General features: G+C 53.4%; 8 protein-coding genes across 8 annotated transcripts; 3 read left to right on the top strand and 5 right to left on the bottom strand.

Moving 5' to 3' along the window:
- Positions 1 to 423: 423 nt before the first annotated feature.
- K460DRAFT_422901 (glycoside hydrolase family 5 protein) lies at positions 424 to 1,953 on the top strand (the record flags this gene model as incomplete). Its single annotated transcript, XM_040938189.1, has 4 exons — positions 424 to 517; positions 585 to 712; positions 767 to 899; positions 963 to 1,953. 4 exons carry the CDS (start codon positions 424 to 426, stop codon positions 1,790 to 1,792), a joined length of 1,185 nt encoding a protein of 394 aa, XP_040793005.1. The 3' UTR covers positions 1,793 to 1,953.
- On the bottom strand, positions 1,880 to 3,442 carry K460DRAFT_361235 (histidine acid phosphatase-like protein). Its single transcript, XM_040932418.1, has one exon. The coding sequence runs from the start codon at positions 3,368 to 3,370 to the stop codon at positions 2,015 to 2,017; it is 1,356 nt and encodes a 451-aa protein (XP_040793004.1). The 5' UTR covers positions 3,371 to 3,442; the 3' UTR covers positions 1,880 to 2,014.
- A 292-nt stretch (positions 3,443 to 3,734) lies between these two features.
- On the bottom strand, positions 3,735 to 8,321 carry K460DRAFT_361234 (ARM repeat-containing protein). Its single transcript, XM_040932417.1, has 6 exons — positions 8,096 to 8,321; positions 8,002 to 8,046; positions 5,140 to 7,949; positions 4,626 to 5,085; positions 4,454 to 4,559; positions 3,735 to 4,209 (listed from the first exon to the last, which is right to left on the bottom strand). Exons 1-6 carry the CDS (start codon positions 8,112 to 8,114, stop codon positions 4,203 to 4,205), a joined length of 3,447 nt encoding a protein of 1,148 aa, XP_040793003.1. The 5' UTR covers positions 8,115 to 8,321; the 3' UTR covers positions 3,735 to 4,202.
- Positions 8,322 to 11,470: 3,149 nt separating this feature from the next.
- Positions 11,471 to 14,149, top strand: K460DRAFT_273737 (glycosyltransferase family 2 protein; the record flags this gene model as incomplete). The annotated part of the gene is made up of 3 exons (XM_040927904.1): positions 11,471 to 11,554; positions 11,605 to 11,771; positions 11,818 to 14,149. 3 exons carry the CDS (start codon positions 11,471 to 11,473, stop codon positions 14,147 to 14,149), a joined length of 2,583 nt encoding a protein of 860 aa, XP_040793002.1.
- Positions 14,150 to 14,803: 654 nt separating this feature from the next.
- Positions 14,804 to 16,251, bottom strand: K460DRAFT_327315 (L-2-hydroxyglutarate dehydrogenase mitochondrial precursor; the record flags this gene model as incomplete). Its single annotated transcript, XM_040930662.1, has 2 exons — positions 15,886 to 16,251; positions 14,804 to 15,799 (listed from the first exon to the last, which is right to left on the bottom strand). The coding sequence occupies exons 1-2, from the start codon at positions 16,111 to 16,113 to the stop codon at positions 14,804 to 14,806; spliced, it is 1,224 nt and encodes a 407-aa protein (XP_040793001.1). The 5' UTR covers positions 16,114 to 16,251.
- A 94-nt stretch (positions 16,252 to 16,345) lies between these two features.
- K460DRAFT_361232 (ADP-ribose pyrophosphatase) lies at positions 16,346 to 17,503 on the top strand. The gene has a single exon (XM_040932416.1). It carries the CDS (start codon positions 16,659 to 16,661, stop codon positions 17,298 to 17,300), a length of 642 nt encoding a protein of 213 aa, XP_040793000.1. The 5' UTR covers positions 16,346 to 16,658; the 3' UTR covers positions 17,301 to 17,503.
- Positions 17,504 to 17,753: 250 nt separating this feature from the next.
- On the bottom strand, positions 17,754 to 19,378 carry K460DRAFT_412143 (cytoskeletal adaptor protein saga). Its single transcript, XM_040937520.1, has 2 exons — positions 19,086 to 19,378; positions 17,754 to 19,001 (listed from the first exon to the last, which is right to left on the bottom strand). The coding sequence occupies exons 1-2, from the start codon at positions 19,323 to 19,325 to the stop codon at positions 18,024 to 18,026; spliced, it is 1,218 nt and encodes a 405-aa protein (XP_040792999.1). The 5' UTR covers positions 19,326 to 19,378; the 3' UTR covers positions 17,754 to 18,023.
- A 144-nt stretch (positions 19,379 to 19,522) lies between these two features.
- On the bottom strand, positions 19,523 to 25,475 carry K460DRAFT_327304 (glycosyltransferase family 2 protein). Its single transcript, XM_040930661.1, has 3 exons — positions 24,876 to 25,475; positions 21,209 to 24,820; positions 19,523 to 21,158 (listed from the first exon to the last, which is right to left on the bottom strand). Exons 1-3 carry the CDS (start codon positions 25,172 to 25,174, stop codon positions 19,802 to 19,804), a joined length of 5,268 nt encoding a protein of 1,755 aa, XP_040792998.1. The 5' UTR covers positions 25,175 to 25,475; the 3' UTR covers positions 19,523 to 19,801.
- Between the last annotated feature and the right edge of the window lie 81 nt (positions 25,476 to 25,556).

The following is a 25,556-nucleotide window of genomic DNA, read 5'->3' as shown; positions in this document are numbered from 1 at the left end:
TCACGCCTTTTATCCTCGTCATGCGAACGACAACCGAACCATTCGCATCATTCATACAGCCGTTGTTAACAAATAGCGTCTCTGAATGCAATGTCAGATTCGGTGAGGCTCATGCTATTGCCCTCTCCGGCCAATGACGATCCGAATGGCTGCATCGTCACTGCCATATCCGGACGGCAGTACTACAACGAGCAGGTGTCTTGTGCATGACTTCCTCGTGTGTCAAATACTCATTAACAAGGTGTCCTAATGTAAGCAGTAGCAATGCAACCACCGTCGGTACTTAGCCTGATGATTCCCCAAGCGCCCGGCTGGCAAGACTTGGAATCTACGAAGTTGTTCACGAGCGTCTGTTTTTCCACCCTCCATTCGCTTTTTTCGGTGTAGTTTTGCTACTTTCCTCTCTTTTACTCCACTTTGACGATGATTGCGAAGGCTGTGTTTGGCGTCATCGCCACTGCTGCGCTGCTGGTCAGCCAGGGTGCCACGGAAATCCTCTATGCGGGTGTGAATTCAGGTATGCGCATCAACCTCACCAACCCCATATTACACAGACACATGGGGAAGTCGCTAACAAGTAATAGCGGGCGGCGAATTCGCTCAACAGAACCTGCCTGGCGCATTCGGTATCGACTACCAGTTCATCAACGAAACTTCAATCGACTTCTTTCTTCGCGCAGGCGTCAATACGATCCGCATACCGTTTCTACTAGTAAGGATATCTTTTTAAATGCAGTTTGATGGGTAGCGTACTAATCTTTGTAAGGAGCGAATGTGCCCTCTTGCAACGGGCCTTGGAAGCACCTTCAACGAGACGTACTTCTCCGAGTTCAAGAATGCGGTGAACTACATCACTGCAAAAGGGGGCTATGTCGTGCTCGATGCACACAACTACATGCGTACGGCAACTATATACCCATCATATCAACCAAGCAATCTATTCATCTAACTCTCCCAACCAGGCTACAACGACCCATCATCCCAGCCCTCCTCCGGCAGCATCATAGGCAACACCTCCGACCCCAAAGCCGCCACAACCTCCAACCTAGCAACCTTCTGGACCGCCCTCTCAACCCGCTTCATCACCAACCCAAACGTAATCTACGGCATCATGAACGAACCGCACGACATGCCCACATCCCTCATCCTGCAAAACAACCAAGCAGCCATCAACGCGATCCGCACAACAGGCGCACGGCAACTCATCCTCGTACCAGGAAACGGCTTCTCAGGCGCGCAGCGCTGGCTGAATCGCACATGTAGCAACAGCACGGCAGACTGCGCGCCAAACGGCGACGTGCTAACGCAAATCACGGATCCAGGGAAGAACTTCGCATTTGATATGCATTTGTACTTTGACAACGATACGTCCGGTACGCATGAAGCGTGCACGCTCGCAGCGCCGTCGAATCTGCGGCCCGTAACGACGTGGCTGCAGCAGCACAACTACACTGCTTTTCTCTCCGAGTTCGGCGCGGGTTCGAGTGCGGACCCCACGTGCGCAAAGACGCTCAATGATACGCTGGGCTTTTTGGAGGGGAGTGACCGCTGGATTGGCTGGACGTACTGGGCTGCTGGACCACTCTGGGGGAACGAGTATTTCCTTAGCGTTGAGCCTGGAGAGGGCAAGCAGGCGAATTCTACGTGGCCCGATGTTTTGGCACCGCGTGTGAAGGCGTATCAGCCTATGGTGAGGTGTGGGGTTAGTACGAGTGTGGGGGAGATGGCAGGTGAGGGTGCGAGGAGAGAGAGAGGAGAGCAGGGGTGTTTGGGGTTGAAACTGCCTGGTTGAATTGTTGGAGGGAAGGACGAAAGAACGAGAGAAGAGGCGTGAAGGCGATTTCTAGGGTGAAGGGGAGAATATGTTTAATGTGTTGTAGCTTGAAGGATTAAACATAAGCAAAGGCTTAGCGACGACATGCAGGTGTGGAAAAGCGCAACTGATATATTAAAAGTTATATCGATCAGCTCAAATCTACAGCTCGATTATACAACACTCCCACATCGTATTCACCTACTCCTTATCCTTCGCATCACACACCTCGTGAAAGTCCTTGTGCTTCTCCGCCCCCTTTCCAATCAACTCCTTGAACAGATGGAACGGACAGCTCGCACCAGGCCCATCCTGACAATCCGGAATAGGCCTCGGCGCCGTATTGGCAATGAACCTGATAAACTCGCCAGGCCCATCGCCATGCACAGCACCCCTCTCGCACGTCATCTTCTCCATGCCCACGTGCCCTAGAAAAGGAATAAGATCCGCCATTCTCCACGCGCGCGTCCAGTTGATGTGGTCGGTGGGGAACTGTTCCGCCGCATTGGACGACGAGTTGAAGAGGCCCAGGGCCGTGGCGATGAAGGGGGGTACTTCGCGGTGCGTGAAGGAGAGGAAGAAGCGCTGCTTGTCGGGCCAGCCGTCGCCGGGTGTGTCGTGCTTGGCGATGTGGGAGAAGAGGTTGGCTTGTGAATGGAGCCAGGGGAAGCCGAGATATGGCGACAAGGGGTTCAGAGGGCCGACCATGTAGGCGTATTTCAGATCCCATGCGTATTCGTACGCCATCCATTCGGCGTCGGTGAATTGCGCGCAGATCTCAGAGCGTGTCCCTTTGATGGCGCTTTCGTAGCCGCAGAGCATCTGGAAGCCGACGACATCGTTGGCTTCGAGTTCAAATGGCATATAGGGTGACAGCCGATGCGAGACGCTCGCAGCGTACAGATCAATGGCCTTCTTTTGCTCCTTTATTCCCGGGGTCTTCGAGAAGTTCTCGCAGGATTTGTGGGGAATGAGCGCCTCCATCGAGCCGTTGGTGTTCTGTGTGACGCGGACGACCTCGATCTTGTCGACCTGCGGGAAGGCCTTTACAAAGTTTTGTGCAGTATCATACGTCCTGCTCTTCTTATCCGCCAGGACTCTCTTAGTCTCTGGCACAAGGTCCGGATACCGCGCCAGCAGGTGTTTTCCAACTCTTTCCGCGTCCACCGCACCCGATGGCGTGAGGTCTTCCAGCTTGTCCTCGAGGATAGGACTTTGCCATGTTTCCATAAACGATAGCGGTCCGGACCAGCCTTGTCGATGCTGTTCCAGCTTCCAGAGGAAAGGCTTGATGTACTCTTCGTATTCCTTGTCATTAGCATAGATGGCGCCGTGCCTGACGATGTACGAGGCGGCCGTCACATTACATCCCACAGGAGCCGTGTGCTCAAGACCAAAGCCAACAGCATCAAAGTACGGTGATATCCCTGGTAGATGTAGTAGGGGGTCGAATTCGTAACCCTGCGAGTGATCCAGAGGGCGGAGTGGTATTTGCGCGTCGTGGTAGGCTGGGAGAGCAAAGGCCGGTGCCGCGAGCACGAAAGCGAGAGTCAGCATCCTGGACAGTACAAAATGCGAGGGATGGTAATGTTTGAGGGCAATTGATCAACCAGGCCAAGACCCGGGGTGAGACGCTGTCGATGGGTGCACCCGACGCTCTTTTCTCCTTTTGTTTTCCATGACGTCAGATTGGTATTTTGCGACTACTGCAAGGTACCGCCGCGCTAAGCTTCGCGATTGTAGGCACGGGCTTTCGCGTTACTTTGCATTCGGCCCGTCTTCCAGGGTTTGCAGACAGGATAAAGTATAATCGGCCTTGTGATATGACAAGTTGACTCTCAGCGCTTCTGATTGCACATCTCGCCATAGTTAATGACCAGAGCAACAGAGTAGGAACACAGACCACGTAGCAGTAAAAGTGGTGTGGTAAAGACGGTGTTTCAATTTCGCAACTATAATAAAGGAACGTCCTGAAACTACGTATCTAGAATCCGTCGTTCGACTTGTCCGTAATCAGCATCTCCTGTCGTACCATTTCCGCATAAGCGCAGGAGGGACGATGATAGATCTCTCAGGGGAGGGTTTCATTGCCGCAGGACCGTCACTCAGTCTGCGTTGAGGCCGCTGCCGAATGCAGGGTCGATAGCCTCGATACGTGTTTGGCATACTCACCTCGCAACCTCCCAGGAACAGTATGGCGGCTGATCTCCCAGTGTATTGTCAAGCGCTGTTCGCCATAGACGATGTCGCAAAGTACGGTCGATACCCATCCGCGATGGGTACCTATCGCGTCAGAGGTAGCATGCTCTGCTAATGACAGCGGCGAGCACAAGATGACACTTGATGGTATTCGTTATGGATGCTGGCTGTAGCACCGTAGACTATGGGATCAAGTCCTAATATATCAGTCGCCCATGCAGGGCCTCGAGGTTAGCTATTGATGATAAGAGGCGCTGTGAAAGAAGCGCTGACGATCAAGTCGACAAATGCTGAAAAGGCTTTCGAGATGCCTGGGCTTGAGCGCGAGCTTTCGAGTCTGCCACTGCTGGTGGCCACGGCCTAGCAGAGGAAACCGTCGAGCTTGTCGCGCCAGACCCAGAACTACTCTGCCGCGAGAATGTAGGAGACGGGCGGTCATACCAGTTGACATCGCTGAGCTGTAGCTTCCTGGCACGCTGGTTGCTGCGGTTGTTGCCTGCCTTATCGACGCGCGGCTGCGCATAGGGATTCGGAGTCTTGTCCAGACCTTTAGGAGTTTCAGTACGCGTTTTATTGGTGTTAGGTTGTAGGGTGTAAGAAAATGGTGAATCACCAGTATCGTCACCGTCATCTCGAGCTTCGTTATAGTTCAAGACAAGGCTCTTGATGCGCTGTTGCTCTTCCTTGTCGGCTTGTTGCTTGTTACGCATGGCAACGGCAAATGTGGAATCTGAGGGCAAGTCAATGGATCGTGTCTGCGTCCTGTTTCCTCGCTTGCTGAGGAGCGAGAACTTCATCGTATGTGAGGGCATAACTGGAGCAGGTGCCTCGTTGACACTGTCTTCGGGGTTAGCGGTTGCTTCGCGAGCGCGACGCATGGGAAGCGGGACGTCGAAGACGGGTTTGCGCTCGAATTTTCGGGAATCGGCACTCTCCGACATGAGCTTCGCAAGTTCGCGGTCAAACTCCGCATCAGCCTCGGGATCACGTTCGTCTTCCTGTCGGGTCACAACAATCTGCTCCTCTTCATCATCTGATGGAGCTTGTTTCACAGGCTCGTCATCGTCCGAGTCCTTCATCAGACATAAGTTAGTCTCCAAAAGTGGGACAGGAGGAAAAGCACGAACCTCATCCTCTTCGCCAGATGACTTGTCTCCCTCTCCTTCTGGCATCACAACATCGTCGTCTTCAGGACCCTCGAGTTCGTCGTCTGATGCAGACAAGTCATCCTCGTCAGGCTCTGCGGGCTTGTCGGCTGCCGTATTTTGATAATTCTGCTTGACAGCTTCCGCAAAAACACGAGCGGCTTCATCCAGATCGGTGATCACTTTCCATTGTGGGCGTGTAAGATTGAATGCGTCTTGAACGATGAACTCGACATCCATCGGTAGACCCTCCTTGACACAAACGTAGTACTGGAAGTACGACAAGAAGAAGTCGAGCTTCTTCTTGGCGGCACCTTTGTCGTAGTACATGCCGCAAGTCTCCAGAAGACTGCAGACAAGACGAATCCGGAAGTAGTCGTCTGAATTGTCCAATGAGTTGTAGGAGCCTGGACGCGCATATCCACCCTCCCAGCCGTAGTTTAAGAGCTTGTACAAGGTGTCGAAAATAAGAGGTGAGTCGACCAAGCGATAGATGTACAACTCACCAAGATACTTGACTTCTGAAATCCGTCGCTGATTGAATTTGAAGTCATTGAGCTCTAGCCCGAATGTAATCGACTCCAGGAGATCGTCGATGACTGAAATGGCAAAGTCTTGATGATATCGATGGATGGTTCCGAGGATGACGGCGAGCAAGTGAATATTACTGTACTTGATCTTTCCAGGCTTTGCAAAAACCTTGTGCAGAAGTCTAACGACCTCATCTTCCTCCCAATGCATCTTCCGGATCTGCTTGACGGTCTTGTCCAGTGTTCGACGGGTGAGGTCCTGGTACATGATTTTGCGTAGAAAGAGCTCAATGGGCGTCCGCTCCTTTTGCTCAATAGCTGCTCGCTCGGGTGGGTTAACGTAGTACACGGCATTCTCGATCAGCATGCGTTCTTGCTGACCAATCACCTGAGCACCCTTCTTCCGCTGGAGCGTCTCGAGGAAGGAGGCCATGCGTGGGCATGTTTCTGGGTTGCGTAGGAGATAGCGTCCGCAGTTTTCCAACAGATTGCAGATGATCTCGATGTTCATCCTGGAGAAGTCGTCCAAGCTGACCTTGAGGCAATGGAAAATGACATGCTCTGGAACCACACCAAACTTGGTCAATTCCGCTAGATAACGAACGTTTTGTGTCCGAACCTGTCCGAGGAAGTCCTTTGACTTTCGTCGTTGCAAGCTTCTGAACTCGTCGTCGAGGTACGAGACGAGTCCCTGCGAAACATCAGGCATGTATTTTCCGAGTGTCGCGATGAGCCTGGAGTACAGAGGGAGTAAATCGGATCGGCCCTTTGGGATTTCCTGCACGGCCTTGATGAGGCGGTTGCGCGACGCTTTGGAGTTTAGGAAGCAAAAGTCCATAGCCGTCTGGTCGACTGCATCCTTGGTGCTGATTTCGGGCAGACGGGCTAAAACGGCATCCACTTGCGCTCCGACCGATTTGTTTGCGATGGCCGTGGACTGGTCGTCTGCGTCAGTTGCCTTGGCTTCGGCGGAAGCGTCTGCTGTTTCCTTTTCGCTCGTCTCCACCTTTGCCTCGATCTTCTTGCCAACTTGCTCGTCGACATCGGTCCTCTTTTTCTTGGGCTCTTCGAGGAGAATGCCCGGAACACGTTCCTTCAAATCCATTAGGTTTTCGTAAAAGCGACGTTCGTCTTCATCTTCCCATATTCCGGCACCATCACTCTGGCCACGCAAGTATTCACCGGCCTTGACCAGACCAATGGCACTGTCCCCGGCGTTGGCAGCACTATCCTTCTCTTTGAGATCTGGCATGTCCACGCCTAACGCATCAGCTAGTACTTGTGCATTCGTGATCAGTCGCTCCTGGGCCTTCAGCTGCTTCTCGTAGTTGGACTGGCGGTCCTCAAAGACCTCCCCAGACTTGACATACGCCTCGGCGTTCTTGCGGCCTTGGTTGAGCAAGTGTTTCTGGTCGCGTAGTAAGTGTGTTTTCAAGTCGTCGAAGTAGCGCGTGAGGATATTTTTGAACCGTTGCTGCAGCTCTGGGGATATAATAGGTGTGTCTTTGCTCGCCTGGTCCTCGTTTTCAGAAGCTGAAGTATCCTCGCTCTTGTCTGCTGTCGTGGTTCCATCTTCATTCACGGTCTTGCGACCCTCTGCGGAAGATGACGTCGCCCCGAGAATGTCCCAAGCAAAAGCCTTTACGAAGATAACCACCAGAGGCAGGTTGACATGGTCACGATCGTGCCCAAGCATATCCTTCAACACCTCGAGCGGGAAGGGCTCAGCATTGGCAGACTCTGCTCGAGCCCTAGTTTTGGCCAAACCCTCGACAAGCTTGCCATTGTCCTTGGACTTGCTCGCCTCTTCAGGTCGAGCGACGTCATCAAGACTGCGCAGGACATGCACAAGCCAGAGTTCGGTGGCCACGCGCAATAGGACACGCTGGCGAGCCAGTCGCTCCTTCTCCTCTCGCTCGCGCACATCCTGTGCCAAATTCTTCAGGTGAGACTTGTCAGGTGTCGCCAATCCTCTACCAATGTACCAGCCAATGTATCCGGTGAACTCGGTGGGGCCGAAGCGTTGGTGGAGGGCGCTGACGATTTCGACACCGGCGGCGATCTCGCCAGGGGTCTTGAGCTTGCACAGGCCTTCGTAGCATGCGGAGATGATCTCAGAGAGGTATTTGTGGAGAGACAGGGTCCGGATCTCTTGGAGAAACTGGGACTGGGCGGACGCATTAATGGCGGTTCGCAGGCGCTTGATGAATGCGGTGTTCTTCTTCATAGACGAGTCGAGGGAGCCCTGTACGGGAAAGATATCTGCGCAGAGGGTCAGTATGGAGGGTCTAGACGGAGGTCTTGTGCCATGTACCTTGCTCGCCATCCCAGGCTCGAATATTGAGCTCACGAAGCTCTCCTGAATATTTTTTAGCATAGGTCATTCTCCGTATATGGGCTCAACATACGCTTCCTCTGCCTCTCCATGGTGGAGTAGGCGGGCCCGCAGCTGTGGAGGGGCGGCGGGTGATGGCAAGGGTCGGCTATGATATGTGCACATGGAAAACGGGGGGTATATCAGGCGCGACTGCTGCGTGCATTTGTTCGGGCACGGGTGGTCAAGCTCGTGGTAGAGCGAGCGTGTTTGTAGAGTAGCAATTCGGCGGTGGAGGGGCTTCCTGGCGCGTTTCCCAGTCAAGGGTTTGTGAAGTTCAGTACGAAGTCCACTTATCGCAACTGTCCGTGCGCCACTGTCCCGCCGCGCTTGACGCAAATGCATGACTAAGCAAGCGACTGGAAAGTGATCAGTGAGACAGTAGCATCTATAAACTCTGCGACGACTTGAGTCGAAATATGGAGCTGTCTTCTCTCTGCGATCAGGCTGAAAACAGGTGATACACATGCTGCTTGTCGAATGCTGGAGACATTAGGGCGTTCATAACGAATGAGGACATGGCTTTCGTTCAAGTCGACACAATGGCATCATGGTTGGTCGCCAGCATGGTGGACTGAGACCGGGACTTTGCGCACGCTTTGGCAGACTTTGACAGCGGGTGTGTGCATAGTCGACGGCACACAGCACAAAGCAAGTAGCCGACATGCACTGGGTCGAGCCGATAGTCTCGAGACGCCAAGGGCAAGGTCTGGTTGTCTGTAAGAGAGGAAGCACTGCTATGAACTGCCTGATGGCAAAGGCTGGATGCCTTCACGTGCTCAAAGCTCATAACAGATAGATTATCATGCAGTCTTGGGGAATGCACGTTGAACTCGCGTGTCTTCTGTAGTACACAAAACCTGGCACAGCGTGCAGAAACCAGATGTAAAATGCAGGCATTGCATCCTCCTGCTGCTTTTGAACATCCACTGCAGATACTGCCATGTCCTCTGACGATGTCTGATGCAGAATCAGGTTTGGGGTACAAGCACAACCAAGACTGAAGATTTGCCTTTTCTCAAACCACCTCTGGGCGCACCCGTTGTGAGCGAGTCAACAAAGGGCAAACGCTGTCCATGTCAAGCCTCCGCCACGTTCAGCCCAAGCAGCTCCTTTCAACCACTTGTGGACATGTGTAGCGACAAGAGTTTTTCTTCGCTCCTCAGGGTTCAATCTTCCGGCCCCTGACTAACCGGGACGAACAGCTCCCAGGGACGGCCTCCCTCAGTCGTGAGTGGTGGAGATGAGCCTGGATCTGGAATTTCTACAAAGTCAATAGGCCCGCCTATACCTCAGCTCAGGGGTCAATACCAAGCGAAACAGCGGCGCGACAGACAGGCCCATGGGTAAGCGTGAAATAGGGCGATTCATGGGCGATTCATGAGTGCGCACACAGGGGTAAGGGAGAAACAAGTGTGATATGACAGTTGACCAGTGCAAAAACGCGCTGACCAGAGGCAATGGTTGAACCATACAGGCTAGGGTGCATATGCGTTGGGAGACTACTGTCGTGGCTAGAAGCCGGTTTATCGATTTCAGCCCTGCAGGCCTTTCTGCACGGCCATGCGCCATGTTGTTGGTGGGCTTTTTGAGGCAGACTACGCTCCGCGTGCCCCGAATTGATCAGCAGAGGGAGATTCCGGGCCTGCGGGATGCCGATATTATCGATTACCACCCGTGCTTGCTCAGCCGCAGCTGCTAATTCGAAATATGAATTCTAAAAACTGGAACGGGCGTAGGTGTGCGGGCGGGTTCTGGAAGGTCAGCTTGCTAGGCCCGCCTCCTACCTAGGTATGATGCAAGCAACATTGGTTGATGAGAAAGGGCGCGTTATGACCTAAGGTGCGGCTCACAGGGCCAGTGAAACAGACAGACGGACGCACCCTTACAAGCGGATAGCGGAGCAAGAATCCTTCTGGCATCAAGCGATGGCCGGGGCCGCGTAGATGTGCTGCCCTATGCGTGGGACCGTGGGTCCCGTATACTAATCCCCAGGCCAGGCCCGTAATTTTGTCGGGGGTTTCTTGGCCCGCTTTCAGCCTTCCAGGGCTAACGGACAACTTCAAAGGGGGGGAACAATGCCAACGAACAAAGGCCTTGTTACAAAGCTTATAGGGGAGGGAACCACTCTCGTCATGCCCAAATGCCACGAGGCGCGCGCCAGCCATTACTGGTTGAAACAGGAGGTTAGCAGCAAGCCATGTCGCCCCCCCTGACCGCCATGCATGCTATTCACGCGCGAGACTAGGCATCTGGCGATCTTGGCAATACAAAATCGCAGCAAGCGGGCGTCCAGTGCAAATTGCCTCCGCATCATGATGCCATCTGGGTGCAGCAGTACGAAGATGCGAAGACACACGGAGCCTGGGGGTGTGTTTGTGTGTGTGTGTGTCAAACTCTGGTAGCTTTCGACGGTCGACACACTACTACACCACGACAGCCTCACCCGGTCCCAAAACACACACGCCCCCAAGACATGTCTCTGCTAATCTCATCCGCATCATGCGTGCGAAACAGAACAAACACGGAGCTGCAGTGGTCAGACGCCTAACGGCAGCGGGCGCATGGGGCGTCCCCAAAATAGCCAACGAGGCTGCGGCCTGGCCTCGCCAGCGCGCCTCTGGTGCGCCGCGTCCATACACACTGGGCATGACCTTGCTAACCTCTCGCTTTAGACTTCAGATCCGGTCTGCCTGCCCAAAGCGGGTTGACGCCCCTGTGACGATCGTGCAGTGTGAATGTCGCCCAGCAGAGTCAGCACCACTCCATGGGGGGGGAAAGCCACTGCACTGGCCATTGCGCTCCCGTTCTTGTGCCTGTAAACCACCTCGACCCCCTCGTGTTGAAAATTCCCTTTTCCTCCCTCAGGCGCGCTCCTTCCACATCTCTTCCGTCTCCCTTGCGTGGAGTAGTAGCAGTGTAGGATCTAATCTTGAGTCGACCATCACTGCCCTTCCTTCGCTTCTTCCAACCCCACACACTCGTTTACCTGTCTGCGGAGGACGCTTTCACCACTGCGTGTCTATTCTAGTTGCCCTCGATAGCGCCAATCGCCAGCCTGTTCAGCTTCTGCAACCTTCTGGAAATACACACTCGGTACCTACATCGATTATCTAGCGTTGTACGACAATTGAACATACGCTGTGTCACCGCCACCTCTCCACTCGGCTGGACCTTTTCTCGACACTGCATACCTCACCCGCCTCTTCGCCACGCTGCATCGCTCAGCGCTTTCAAAAGCTATTTGCACACGTAGCGATTGTGAACCAGCAGCTCACCGAGAGTCTTGCGTCACCGCACCGGCCGCTTGGATATAGGGTCGACGGCTGCTCAACATTGAGACAGCGCTCCCCTCTCCCGATCCCGCTTAACCGCCTCGAACGAACCTAGGCCTATTTAATAATTCATCATGGTCTGGCACGAGGTGCTGGGCGTCGTCGCCCGGACAGATGCGTCCATACCTGATATCACTGCGCCATGGCCGGTCAAGGACGTGAGTAATAATATTCTTGGTGATGCGAGCGCAAGAACTAACCATGACAGATTGTATATGTGGCCATTATCGGCGGCATCATGTTGGCCGCCCTGCTCGAATGGTTCCTATGGGTTGCCGCCTTCCTCTACTGCATTGTCAAAGTCTTCCAGAAGGCAGAGACCATTAGCGTTCGGATACTAGCTATATTCTTTGGTATTCTCTTCTTTCTCCTCCGGTAAGGCTAACCCCGTTGCGAGCGGAACCATGACTAACAGCACCAGTGCAATCTTCCTGCCCATCATGGTCGTCACGCTGCCTCTGCCCCCGCAGGTCGTCAAGTATTTCCCCCAGCAAATGGTCGACTTCCTGCAATGGTTCGCTTTCTGGTCCTTTGCTGGTCTCCTGACCATTCCCTGGTTGTTCTGTGTCTACCAGCTTGTTACCCACTCCGTCGGGCGAACCCGCAGGATCAAGTCTGTCCTCGACGAGGCTTCTGCTCCCAAGGTCGTCATCATCATGCCCTGCTACAAGGAAATTCCGGAAATTCTTCTTCGAACCTGCGACTCACTGGTGGACTGTGAATACCCACCTTCTTGCCTGCATATCTTCCTTTCCTTCGACGGAGACCAGGAGGACGAACTCTACTTGAACACCATTGAGAAGCTCGGCGTACCTCTTACTCTCGACTCTTACCCCAAGTCCATTGATGTCATCTACCGTAGCTGCCGTATCACTGTCTCTCGCTTCCCTCACGGTGGCAAGCGCCATTGCCAGAAGCGGACATTCAAGCTCATCGACAAGATCTACTCCGAGTACATCAAGCGCAACGACAACCTCTTCGTGCTCTTCATCGACTCTGACTGCATTCTCGACAAGACTTGCATTCAGAACTTCATGTACGAGATGGAGCTCAAGCCTGGCAGCAAGAAGAACATGTTGGCTCAAACCGGTGTCATCACGTCCACAACCGAGAAGAACTCGCTCATCACCCTGCTTCAGGACATGGAGTACGTCCACGGTCAGCTCTTCGAACGTTCCGTCGAGTCTGGATGCGGTGCCGTCACTTGCTTGCCCGGTGCCCTCACTATGCTTCGTTTCTCTGCTTTCCGCAAAATGGCCAAATACTACTTCGCTGACAAGGCCGAGCAATGTGACGATCTCTTCGACTACGGAAAGTGCCATTTGGGCGAGGACCGCTGGCTCACTCACTTGTTCATGATTGGCGCAAAGGAGCGATACCAGATCCAGATGAACACCGGAGCTTTCTGCAAGACCGAAGCCGTACAGGACTACCGATCCCTGCTCAAGCAGCGTCGCCGATGGTTCTTGGGTTTTATCACCAACGAAGTGTGCATGTTGACGGATATCCGACTCTGGCGTCGCTACCCCATCCTCCTCGTTGTTCGATTCATGCAGAACACGATCCGAACCACCGCCCTGCTCTTCTTCATCTTGGTCATCTCCCTGTGCACTACTTCCCAGAAGGTCTCCAATCTTCCGGTCGGTTTCATCGCCATCTCCCTTGGGCTCAATTGGCTTCTCATGCTGTACTTTGGCGCTAAGCTTGGCCGCTATAAGATCATGCTCTATCCTCTCATGTTCGTCGTCAACCCGTTCTTCAACTGGGTCTACATGGTCTACGGTATCTTCACTGCTGGTCAACGTACTTGGGGTGGTCCTCGCGCCGACGCAGGTGCCGCTGATACCACAAAGACTCCTCAGCAAGCTATCGAGCAAGCCGAAGCCACTGGCGATGATCTCAACGTTGTCCCCGAGACCTTCAAGGCCGCAGCTGAGGCTAACAAGCACCGCCCCGGGCCTATTCCTCTCCAGCCATCAGACAACATCGAGGGACGCTTTGCCCAGGCCGAGAGGCTGCCCAACGGATGGTACCAGCAAGGAAACGACTCTGGTCTTACGCTCCCCAACACGCTGCCTCGCAACCCCAACGTCCCCAACGTTCCTCTGCATCCGCGCTCTTCCATGGATTCGTTCTCTTCATCCGCCAACAACTCCATCTACATGCCTCGTCGCGTCGAAAGTTTCATGGATCCCGAGGATGCTCGCATCTACCACAAGACCCAGCAGACGCAGAAGCCCGCCGGTGGCGCATTCTTCGAGGAGGCTCGCCAAGGACCCTACGACGCCGGCCACAGCTCCAGCAAGAACGCCTACCAAGAGTCTGTTGACTCGTTCTCTGACGACTCAGTCTACCACTCGAAGGCGGCGCCGCAGCGACCTCAACCACCGCGCATGAACAGCGACAACAGCAATTCTGGTCAGCGCACTCCGTCCAATAACTCGCCTCTCTCCGCCGAATACGGCCAGAACGGCCTCGACGCACCCAAGCCAGCCTACAACCGGACAACCAGCGGAGATCAGTTGCGCAGTGGACGCAGTCCCCTCGCACGCCAGAGCTACGTTCGCACTGCTCCAGGCGAGGGTATTGAGCTTCAAGCACCGCAGCAGAGCAGCCTGATGCGCGATGTATCGCCTGCGCCGCTTGGTCAGCCTTCGATGCCCGCTGCATCGTCAAATCACCAGCGAAGCGAGTCGTCGGATTCGAAGAAGCGGAAGAGACTTAGCAAGGCGCCTCCTTCGAGCCGCAAGTAAATGCCTTCCTCCTTCTCTTCTTCCTCTTCTTCTTTCTTGAGATCATTTTCCAATCTTCGCCCTTCCATTTGCTTTCCATTTACACTACAAAAATTCGCGAGAACGGCGTTCCATCAACAACTTTCCTTGTTTTCACCACATGCACGCATTGGATATTGGCGTTTACCTCGACGATTGCGACACCGCGATCCTCATCTCTTTTTAGTTGGTCAGTTTACTGTACATATATTTACACACCGCCTGGGGATGGATAGATGGAAAGGGCGGCTTCTTAATGGTCGACGACTTGATTGGGAAATCAGATCATGACTGGTTGGTTCACCTTATGCACCACGCCGGTTTCCTGGGACACTCTGGGTATTTGCTAATGGTTTGTTCATGGACGCCATGTGTATATTGGAGGAAAAGGGAAAGGGGCTTGTCGGTGTATATGTGGAGAGAGAGTCATATAAGGGAAAATTGCTTAATGTTTAGACGTAGTTTCACTACACAGACGAATCAATTGAATACTCAAAAATGCACTATACTCTGTGGTTGTTCCCTGGCATTGTCTTCTATCACTATATGGTTGTTTGAGTGCTGCTGGTCTCTGCCATACTTTAACACGATTAGAGAAACTCATGCTAATTACACATACTTCCACCCCTCATCCAGCTACGCATACAACAACCCCTCCACCTCCTCCGCAATCGCCAAACAACTAGTCAACCCCGGACTCTCAATCGCGAGCAAATTCACAAACCCAACCAGCCCCTCCTCCTTTACAATATAAAAATCCTGAAAGTCCTTCCCACTCGTCGCAGCCAGCCTGCCCAGCTTCGGCCGTATCCCCACGTAGTCAGGCTGAACAGCATCTCTCTGGACGCCGGGGAGATAACGCTGTATATCGTCGATAGCAGGCGCCAGGTTGGCGGTGTTGGGTGTGTAGTCTGTGGGCGAATCGGTCCATTGGACGTCTGGCCCGAAGCGGATGCGGCCGGCCATGTCGAGGGTGAGATGTGTGCCCAGGCCAGCGTGGCCGGGGACGGGGGCCGGGTAGATTAGTGTGTTTGTCCGCGGTTGGGATGCAGAGTAGGAGAAATACGAGCCTTTTGCGTAGAATGGTTTGCGCTGGCGGGAGGGGGGCAGGATCATGTTGGAGATGGGGACGGCGTAGAGGCCCGCTGAGTTTATTAGGGTTTCGGCTGTTATGGTCGTTTCTTCGGCGCCGGATGGGCTGCTGGATGTGGTGGTGATGGACCATCCGCCCCGGCCGCTGTCGATGGGCGAGATGTGCGTTACGGGTGAGTTGAAGGCGCAGATTCCTCCTTTGTTCTCGAAGTCGCCCTCGAGGTATTGCATTAGGCTGTGGGAGTCTACGATGCCTGTTGTGGGGCTTTCGAGCACGCCGGCCAGGGCACGCACGTCAGGTTCTCGCTTCTTTGCTTCTTCTGGGGAGAGGAACTTGGTGGGCACCCCTACGCTAGAGGCAAAGTCGTGAACTTTTTGGAGAGCGTCCATTTGCGTAGAATCTTGTGCGACTAGCCATTTGCCCGTGTTGCGGTGGGGGATGGAGTGCTGTTGGCAGAGCTCGTATAGCATTCTTTTTCCCTTGAGACATAGTCGAGCTTTGAGTGAGTCGGTGCCATAGTATAGACCAGCGTGTATAACCTGGATTCACATTAGCACTGCTTCTGACGGATATAATGTACATTTGAAGGGACACGCTAATTTTGAACATGGTGAAATTATCACACCTCACTATTCCGCGAGCTCGTTTCCGTCCCCACAGAGCCATGTTTCTCAATTAGTACAGTAGATGCCCCGTCCCGATCCTGCAGCTTCCGTGCTATTGCCAGACCCACAACGCCGCCGCCTACTACTGCATGCGTAAAGTCTGCTTCTCGTCTGATACTTGTGGAGAATGGTCGTGTCGAAGAGAGGGCTCGTGAAACGCAAGGTGTGGTGGTTCGTATTGAAAACATGGCAAAAGAGGGGAGTTGGCGAATAGCCTCAAGTTACAACTCAAGTTACAACTACGCTGGGACGACCAAAGAAAGAAAATCAGAAATAGGCGCACAAAGTCAGGCTCAATTGCTGTTCTCGTTGTTGCTGCTTATCAGTTCTACTGCTGCTTTTCCGGATGACGTCGCCCGAGCCGAAGTCAAATCGCTTCGCGCTAGCCCCTCTAGTCGTTGCTCATATATACAGCATTGCGATAGTTTGAACTCAGGTATCTTTCGCACCTATTGAAAGATAGATTTGTGATCAAGACCAAAGCCAAGCTTCGCGGCTTCTTCTCAGCCTCACCGGCCGCACTACACCCCCTTGGCTCACTGCGCCCGTCATCGGAACGCATTCGGCTGACTACTCCCACAACCCACCAGCTTCACCCAAGCCCATGTTCTCGGCGCTGAGTAAACGACCACTCCCACGCACAATTACCTCTCTTCTGCTCCCCAGGAACTTCCACACCAATCATCGCCACGCCACATCCGATCTCCTACAACGCGTCAATAAAGTCACCATCATGGCCTCCACGCCCAAAGTCACAGCCCTAACCGACCTGCCCTCCAGCCAAGCCAAATGGATCAAGCTGCAAAAAGCTACCTACACCGACGCCCACGGCAAAGAACGCGTATGGGAAATCGCAAGCCGCAAGACGACAGGCAAAGCCGGCGTCGACGCTGTCGCAATGGGAAACATCATCTACCACCCGTCCAAGCCGCCATCGACTATTGTCGTCATCCAGTTCCGGCCACCGGTTAACGGCTTCACAGTCGAGTGGCCAGCCGGCCTAATCGACGCGCATGAAACGCCCGAGGAAGCCGCGGTGCGCGAACTGCGCGAAGAGACGGGGTACGAGGGCAAAGTGATTTCGACCTCACCGGCCGTGGCTGCGGATCCGGGCATGACGAGCGCGAACCTGTGTCTCGTTATGGTGGAGATCCATTTAAACGAGGGAGACCCCGAGCCGGAGCAGCATCTTGATGAAGGGGAGGATATTCAGCGGGTGAATATCCCGTTGGCGGAGTTGTATGAGCGGTTGGAGGAGTTTGCAAAGGAGGGGTATGTGGTTGCTGCGAAGCTGTATCATTGGGCTGCGGGCGTGCAGTATGCGGTTGACCATCCCGAGTTGTTTCGCAAGAGTGGGAAGGAGAAGGCCGCGTAGAGGGTTCGCGTACAGGGCGGTGTGCTGAGAGCATGTGTTTCTCCTGCGCAGAATTGATAGAAATACTCTTCCAATCGAAGATTGCGTACGGTTGATATATGAGATGAGTTGTCGTAACGTGCGTGTATCTGAAGTGCAAATCCAGGATAAATAAGAATTAAGACTTACCATACATCTCTGTAATAATATTAAGAACATGAACAAAAACAAGAACAGCTCCTACAGTACATCCCTTACATTCGTAAAGCCTACAAGAAATAAACAGTGAGTGCAAGTGTGTTAAGTCATCATAGCTTTTTCTTTTCTATATTTTCTTAATCATTTACCTTTGCATAAAATCCTAAACTAGTAAAATCAATGAATAAAGACACGACACGATGATAAGTCCTCTGATTCGATTCATTCGATATATTATTAGAACAGACAACTAAATTATGAAGTGTAGCGGACGTACTGGGTAATAGTCATGGAGCGTCCAAGTTACAACTGTCAAAACAGAATGTGAGAAATATCAATAAGGAAGCACGCAATAACTTCTCTACACTCAATATAGGGTAGAGAAGAGATAGCACGCTACTCGCGAAGCAGAGGGAGAGAGTCATATTTTAGAATCACTCGTCACTCCAAAAGGCAAGTACTTGAAACTGAACCGCTGAAATGCCATAGTAATTGAACCTCTATATACACACACACCTTTCTCCTGTCTATCTCACCTCAGTCCCCTCACCTAACCTTCTCATCATCAATCCCCCTCCTTAAATCAGCAAGAACCTCCTTCCTCCGCTCCAAATGCGCCTGCAACCCCTCGACCTGCTCCCTAACCGTCTCAATCTCCTCTCTAATCCCGCCCAACCCTTTAACCGCACCCCCCTCATCATTATCCAGCTCGCGCAACACGCCGCGCTTATAATCAAGCAACATCTCCAACTCGCGCTTGACAAGCGCCGGCTTACTATCTTTACTACGGCCATGCCGCCTATTCTCGGCTTCCTTCTCTACATCTGTGATTTTCGACTCGAGTTCGCGGAGTTGTTTCTTGAGCCGGACTTCCTCCCAGTCCTCTGTTGTGCGGCCGCCGAAATCCGTGCCCTTTGCGCGCGCGCCGTAGTTTGCTGCGCGGTCGCCCACGCCCAGGCGGGTGAGGTATGCGTCGCCGAACTTGGCTTTGCGGCCTGTCGTCGTCGTGTCGTCGCGCGTGGCGGCCCAACGGCTGCTGCTGGTGTTGTTGGCCGACGAGTCGAGGTCGTAGTCTATGTGCGCTTTTTCGAAGCTTGCGCGTAGGCTGGGCGGCACGCTGCGGGGCACGCGGTAGCCTTCGCTGCGCTGGTTGAGGATGTGGAGGAAGGCGAGGGAGGCGTCTTTGCCGACGCTTTCGCGCGCCTTGGGGTTCACGAGGTTCCATGCAAAGCGTATGTCTGAGTCGGGCACGTTGTCGAGGCTGTCGAAGAGGCCTGCGAGCGAATCGAAGGCGAGGTTGCCGTGCCTGTCTCGGTTCGCAGTGTAGATTTCTTCGTATTTGGCCTTGTCTGACGGCGACATATACCAGTCGAAGCCGTCGCGCAGGCCGGGTGTATCGTCGTCGTCTTCAACGGATTCGAACGCAGGTTGTGAGCCGGAGAGGGCGCGGTTGGCTTGGACAAGGTGGGCTTTTGACTCTGGGACGAGCCAGTCTGGGAGAGTTTGGGGAACTTCGGCAGATATCTAGCCATGAATTAACAAACTGTACTTGATCGCATAAGTCAGACCCTCTCAAGCTGTGTCCTCGGAGCTCTCTGCGCAACATACCCCATTAATCAAGTCGAAAATCAATCGCATAGCCACACAAAACTCCTCAAAGTCAAGTTTGCCATCATTGTCCACATCCGCCAAGTCCCACACGCGCTCGAGCTGATCGTCTCGCAGATGGGAGTTCTTGAGCACGGGGGCTGCCTGAGCGCCGTCCAGATGTGTCCCGCCCTGGGAGAGCGAGCTGAAGATCTCCCAGTACTTCTCCACTTCGTCTTGTTCGATGCGATTCGGCGGCATGGTGAGCTTCGAGGAGGGAGGTGGAGAGGAGAGGAATATCCGGGGATGTGGGCTGTTGTTTGCGCGACGTCGGGCATCGCGGCGGAGTTCTGGAGCTGGGGTACGTACATGCCAAGCTTCCGCCCGTTAGTTAGAACGGCGACGAGTTGGTTAATTCCGTCACGTCGACCAAGGTTGCAAGTCACCATTTCTACACACTGTAGCTTGAATATCTCAATTTCAACCATGTACATTACATGTATGTCTCTATTATCGTTACAAATATCGGGAAAAACCGACCTTGTAACATGCCGTAGCCCAAGGCCCCAAAACCTCCAGCTTTCCAAGACGAATGCGCCAAATGCGAGACAAGGGAACGACTTTCTGCTAAATTTCAAAATAAAATGATTCCGTCGTGGAGAGATGATCCCAAAAAAGAATATACAGACAAGCACCGCTAATGCAATATTTTCTCCCGGCTCAAACTTCCTATTTTTCTAATTCATATTCGCAAGCTCGTTGTCAATCGTCTGGCTAAGGAATATCTTCCTCTCGCCCGTGAGCTGGGCTTGTAGCCGCTGCTCCGCGAGTGCAACGAGTTGCTTCTTCGTGATGCGGTCAAGATCCGCGTCCTTCAGACACGCTTGTACCGTCTCAATTATCAGGGCATCGCTGGGCCCGTTCATCATGTTCTGAAAGTTGACCGTGCTACCTGGTCGTGACTGGTTGAAGCCTAGGGGACTGCGACCGCGGATCGGTGGTGTCGACGCCATGAGGTTGTCGGTGCTCTGGAAGCCGCCCACGCTTGGTCGTTGACCGTATGGAGACGTGTTGTAGTGGTCGCTCATATTGCCCATAGACATCAAGCGGCTATCGTGGGGATTGTCTTGGTAGCGTGAGAGGTTGGAGTATGTCGACTGCCGTGTTTGCATTCCCTGGTATGGGCCTGGCGAATGAGGTGGCATGTGAGAGATGTGTTGCATGTTGGACATGACAGTCGAGGCTGGCTTGACCGAAGAGTAGACCGAATGCATGTCGTTCAGCTCGTAAGCCTCGTCGTAGTTGCTAAATTCACCCTTCTCAGAGGGATGGCCAGGAAGACCACGACGGCCGGGAAGCTCGTTTCTCTCCGCGTAATCGTCCCATCGCATCATGGGGATGGCCTTTGGATCGAAAACCTCCTCGTCGGTTGTCAGAACCTTCTTCGCTCCCTGTTCGCCGATGACGACACGCGTGTTACCCCACGAGAAATCATCCTGCTTCCAGAACGAATACATGGGTAGCACAAATGAATAGATCGGGAAGGCCATTAGGTAGATGATCATCCAACCAATATGCTGCCATTGCCGCTTGATGATGAAGATCAAGGCTTGGAGACCGTAGACAGCGGCAAGCATGATGATGGAGAACAAGGGGAACTGGCCTTTTCCAGACGAGACACTGTAAATGAGGTAGATAAGGTACGCGCAGACGGACGGGAGAACGAGGGTTCCGAAGAGATCGACGAAGACGACAAAGCGCATGGAAAAGCAGCAGAAACCGCAGAGGTCCTTCAAGAAGACAAGCTCAGCCAGGTTGTGGATGGTGGAGTTGATCCATCGACGTCTCTGAGAGAGCAGGATGCTAAATGTGTCGGGCGCGGCCGTGAGTGCATAGGCACCCGGGACAAACTTGTATGACATTTTCGGGAAATGCTTGGTCATTAGTGTGGTCAAGTAACGATCCTCACCGAGCGAGAGAAGGTTCTTCTTGTGTAACGTGTCCACAATACAGTCTTGGTACTCTTTGATGACGATATCGGCAATGATGAGAGGCTTGCCTTTGTCGGCTGTCCGCAGGCGATACATGCAAAAACTGAAGCTGTTAGTTGAAGTTGATAGACAGGGGAGAACCAGAACACTCACCAACCGGGCAAACAGGTGACGCTGCCGAACAAACTCTCAAAGGCCTTTGACAGATTATGCGAGATGTAGTATTCGTAAACTTGGATCATCGTCCACCAAGACCCGTTTTCGTTTTCCAAGCTCGTCTCACCACAGATACCGGCAATCTTGGAGTCATTGGAGCAGCTTGCCACAAGACTCGTAAGAGAATCAGGCATGACCATGGTATCGGCGTCGACCATGAGGAGATACTCATACAACTCAGGGTCTACACCGATGATATTGTTGATTTGATGAAACATTTCCAGTTCGAGAGGATTCATGGCTGAACGGTGGTGGACGCGATTGAGGAAGCTCATAAGCAGGATTTGGGAGTCTCGCTTTCCGCGATTACCGGGTTTCGACTTCTGCTGTTCGGATTCCTTGCCCATTTTGACGACAACAACATACGGCACGACATTGCCTTCGAACTCGTACAGCCCAGAGTAAACTTTGCCGTAGTTGAGTTGCTGGCTTCCTTCGCCGACGGACCAGAAAGGAAGAGCAGGGGGATCCACTTTAGGGTCAACACCGAGGATGTCGAGAACAATCTTAGGCGTGGGACGGTCGTTACCACCTCCGACAATCATGCCGTCGCACACAACGCAGATGAGCTTGCGCTTGTTATCATAAGCAAGGGCAGTCAATGAATCGAGACCTTTCCGAATTTGATCTTCACCTTCCGTGTACGCGGGCACTTGGCAAATGACGAACTTGTCCTGGTTTGCCGGACGTCTCTTCGAACCAAGTTGGAGCGCAGCCAAAAACTTGACTATGATGACGGTACAGAGCAAGATAGTTACCGCGAGCAAAATGTAGTCGTTCACCTTACATCTTGCGGTCTTGCGGACATCAACCTTGCCGACGTAGAACAAATTGTCCAGACACTGCAGGTTGAAGGCTTGCGCTTCGGTGTTCAACAAGTTGCTGAAGTCGTCGGCGATATTTTTGCCGGCGTTGTTTTTCACCAAGTCGACCAACTTGGTGTCGAGAAACTTGTACTCCTCAAGGTTGTTCATCATGGTCTGCGTTTTGAAGTAGTCGGTCAGATCGTAGACTTTGTTGTTCAGTGTGAACCACATGTGGTTCAGATTCTCGCCTTCGTCTGAGATTTTCTTGGGGTCCCAAACGAGGTCGCCTTTTCTGAATTCACGAATCTTGGGCAGAAACACATTAGGATACCAGTCTTCCGCTTTGAGTGCCTTGCTATCCGGTAGGTTCGTCATTTTCCCGGATCTGTGTACGGCTAATTGGTTGACGTCTTCAGTGTTGTTGGAGGTTAAGGTTAAGATACGAGTGCGATCGCTGTCCTTGATCAGATTCGGGCACGCTAGGTAGAGCGGCGGGACAATGTAAGGGTCCATGTCTTTACCAGCCAACTCAATCATCCGGTCCCGAGTGGCCTCAGTGTTGGAATCGCTGTGTTGTTTCTTCCAGAAGGATGACAGATCGTACACAACACCATGGTGACTGACGTAGTAGTCATTTGTGCCTTGGTGCGTTGCTACCTCTCTCCGGTCCCAGACCTTGAGTTTTTCCGGACATAGAAGCCTGCCGAAAGCGACAATGTAGAAGACGATGGTAGCGTTGAGGAGGATAATGAGTAGGAACAGAACAAACTTTTCTCGCCACGCCATGCGGACATCCGGTCGCTTCATACGGCCGACAGTTTTCAAGAGTGGCGAAGGGAGCCAGAAAGTGACTGCCCATACGAAACCAATCCACAGCCTCCTGGTAAATGTCAATGGCGACTCGGTGATGACGGCGTTGCCTCCTGATTCGGCATCGTAGTAGGTGACTCCCTTGGTGTCATCGCCTTTCATACCAAGACCATAGTCGCCAGGGCTATTATCCATTGGAGCCGTGCGTGTTGTGGGCGCTACGGACTTTGCGTCTACGGCGCTGGGTGCAGCCAAGCTAGCTGAGCTTTGAAAGGGGTTGGTGGGTACCTGGGTCATGGGAGCGAGAGGCGGGAAGAAAGCGCTGTTCGTAGGGGGAGTTTGGGTTGGGTACATGTGGCCGAGCGAAGCGTCGATTTCCTGCGTCTTCTGATCGAGTTGCGATTCGGCCTCCCACCAGGTACCTTCTCTGACCCACACACGCTCAGTACCAACAACAATCTCACCATTGCTCCATCCGCGCTCAAGGGCAAAAGTCTCAATACCTTCTTTGCCGTCTGTGCAACCCAAGGGACGATAACGATCGTAGAACTCATGGTGCTCGAAGTCGGCGGTAAAGTCGAGAAATCGGTTGCGGCGGTTGGCCCATTCTGGCAAGCGCCATTCTCGAAGCTGCCGGGAGACTACGCCCGCCTGCCAGGTAGAGTTGAAGTCTTGGCTCATGGAGTGTGGGATGACATCGGTAGGATGAAGAGCGAGGTGGAACCAGACCCTACTGCTAGCCACGGTCATAGGAAGGTCGAAACGACCGTGCTTTCCCAATACGATGCCGCTGTTTGGTGCGGGATATAGCAGTTTCCTCACAAAGTGACCCTCGTTGGGAATGTCGAGAGCCAATTTCTCTAGCACAGCCTCACGTTTTTCGAGATTGGCCTCAGTCTCAGTAAGACTTGGACCGCTGATGCCGAGGTCGGCAGAACATGCCTGCATGGCTTCTCGCATACTTTCCAGGACCGAGTTACCAGCTGGAGCCACGGGAACGCCATCCTCCTTCATTTCAGAGTTGATTCCTTCGCTGACGTCAAACACGGTCCGGAGGGCGATGGCCTTGCCGAGATCGCGACTCGGAATTTCTACAACGGTGATGTTAACGATGTCACCCATGTCCTCGTCGGAATCGTCTGGAGTCATCATGCCGGGTTGGCTACCCTCGCTGTCGCCGGAGGAGAAGCCAGTCCTGGCCTTTTGAATGTCTGCCTTGATCGTAGCGTTGGCCTGAGCAATGACAAAGTCGACGATTGCTTCGTAGATGCCACCGATTGCGATCTCGCGCTCATTGGAGCCCAGCTTATGGCGTAGAATTTCAACAGGAATATCCAGAAGGACACTGACTTCCTCGCAAATGGCCTGGAGTGTTTCCTCGTCCACGAAATAGTCCAACGTGTTTCCAAGTTTCAAAAGTCCCGTCAGGCAGCTGATGACGTCGAGATACTTCTGGCCCTTGATGCCGATGGCTTTGAGATTGGCGCGGAAGTCCTCGGCCGCAGCGGCATCGTCCACATCTGGGAGATAGGAGGGTGGCTCGTAGGTGCCGGATCGGCTGAGGAGTGCGTAGCGGTCCAAAGATTGAATGTTCAAAAAGCCCCTTTCTTGTTTCGAGGCTGAGCTCGAGTGCAGGTAGTAGAAGGCGTCGAAAGCGCGGTAGCCTTCGTGGGCGGGAACTTGGAGCAAGCCTTGCTGCACATCCAGGCCGGAAGTAGACAGTTTGATCTCCGCGCCTACAATGTTGCCGGCGATGTTGAGGGTGAAGACGGCTGCTAATGCTGGGTAGCGCGCGGTAGACGGGTTCTTGGGGGTCACACAGTGGGTAAAAGCCTTCAAGGCCTCGAGCGCGGTGTAGAATGTGCCAGGGAGCGACAAAGGCAGGCCGGAGATGAAGGGCGAGAACAGCGAAGGGCTTGCGTCGTGCAGAGAACTAGAGCAGTCAGCATGTTGGCTTGACGGGGGGTATTCTGTATGTCAAGACTTACGCCAATACAATGCAGCCATCCTCGGCGCGTCGGCGGGCGTGTTCCCAGGCCTTTCGTCCCAACTCGAGGTCGACGGTGCCGCCAATGCGGTCGTTGGTGAGCATCTTGGCGTTGACCCATGTGTTTACGACCAAGCTGGTGCTGGCCTCGAGATTGTAGGGGTGGCCATGCTTGTAGGCCGAGTTGAGCGTGTTGAGCAGCGTCGTGGTTGACGTTTGCGAGGGCGGGTTCCCAGGACGCGGTGTTGATGCGGACGCGGTCGAGTAGACGGACATGCGAGAGTTGTTGACGAAACTCATGATGGCGGGCTGAGGCTAGATGCCCCTTTGGTGGGAGAGGTGGACGTCGATGCTCGAGAGCAGGTGTCTGCTCGGGGCAGACTGGTGTAACGAGAGTCGAGTACGCTGCCCCAGGTGAGGTTGAGGAGTGAATATGCGTAGGGCGAGCAGGGGGAAAAGGCGAGGAGGCGCTTCACTGCAATTGCGAGAAAACAAGCTAGCGAGCGAATACGATTAAACGACTGTATCGAATGAAGAAGAAGAAGAAAACGCACACGACGAGAGCAGCCGTCAGACGCAGAACTGTGGTATGGCAGTTTGAACGAACGTGTTTGCTGGGCTCAGGGCGACTTTCATTCCTGGACGCCCACCGGGGCAGGGCGTGCGCTACCGACCCAAGTGG

Source organism: Cucurbitaria berberidis (assembly GCF_010015615.1).
Source record: "Cucurbitaria berberidis CBS 394.84 unplaced genomic scaffold K460scaffold_1, whole genome shotgun sequence".
Lineage (NCBI taxonomy): Eukaryota > Fungi > Ascomycota > Dothideomycetes > Pleosporales > Cucurbitariaceae > Cucurbitaria > Cucurbitaria berberidis.
The sequence above is the reverse complement of the archived record's forward strand: the minus strand, read 5'-3'. Positions and strand labels throughout refer to the sequence as shown.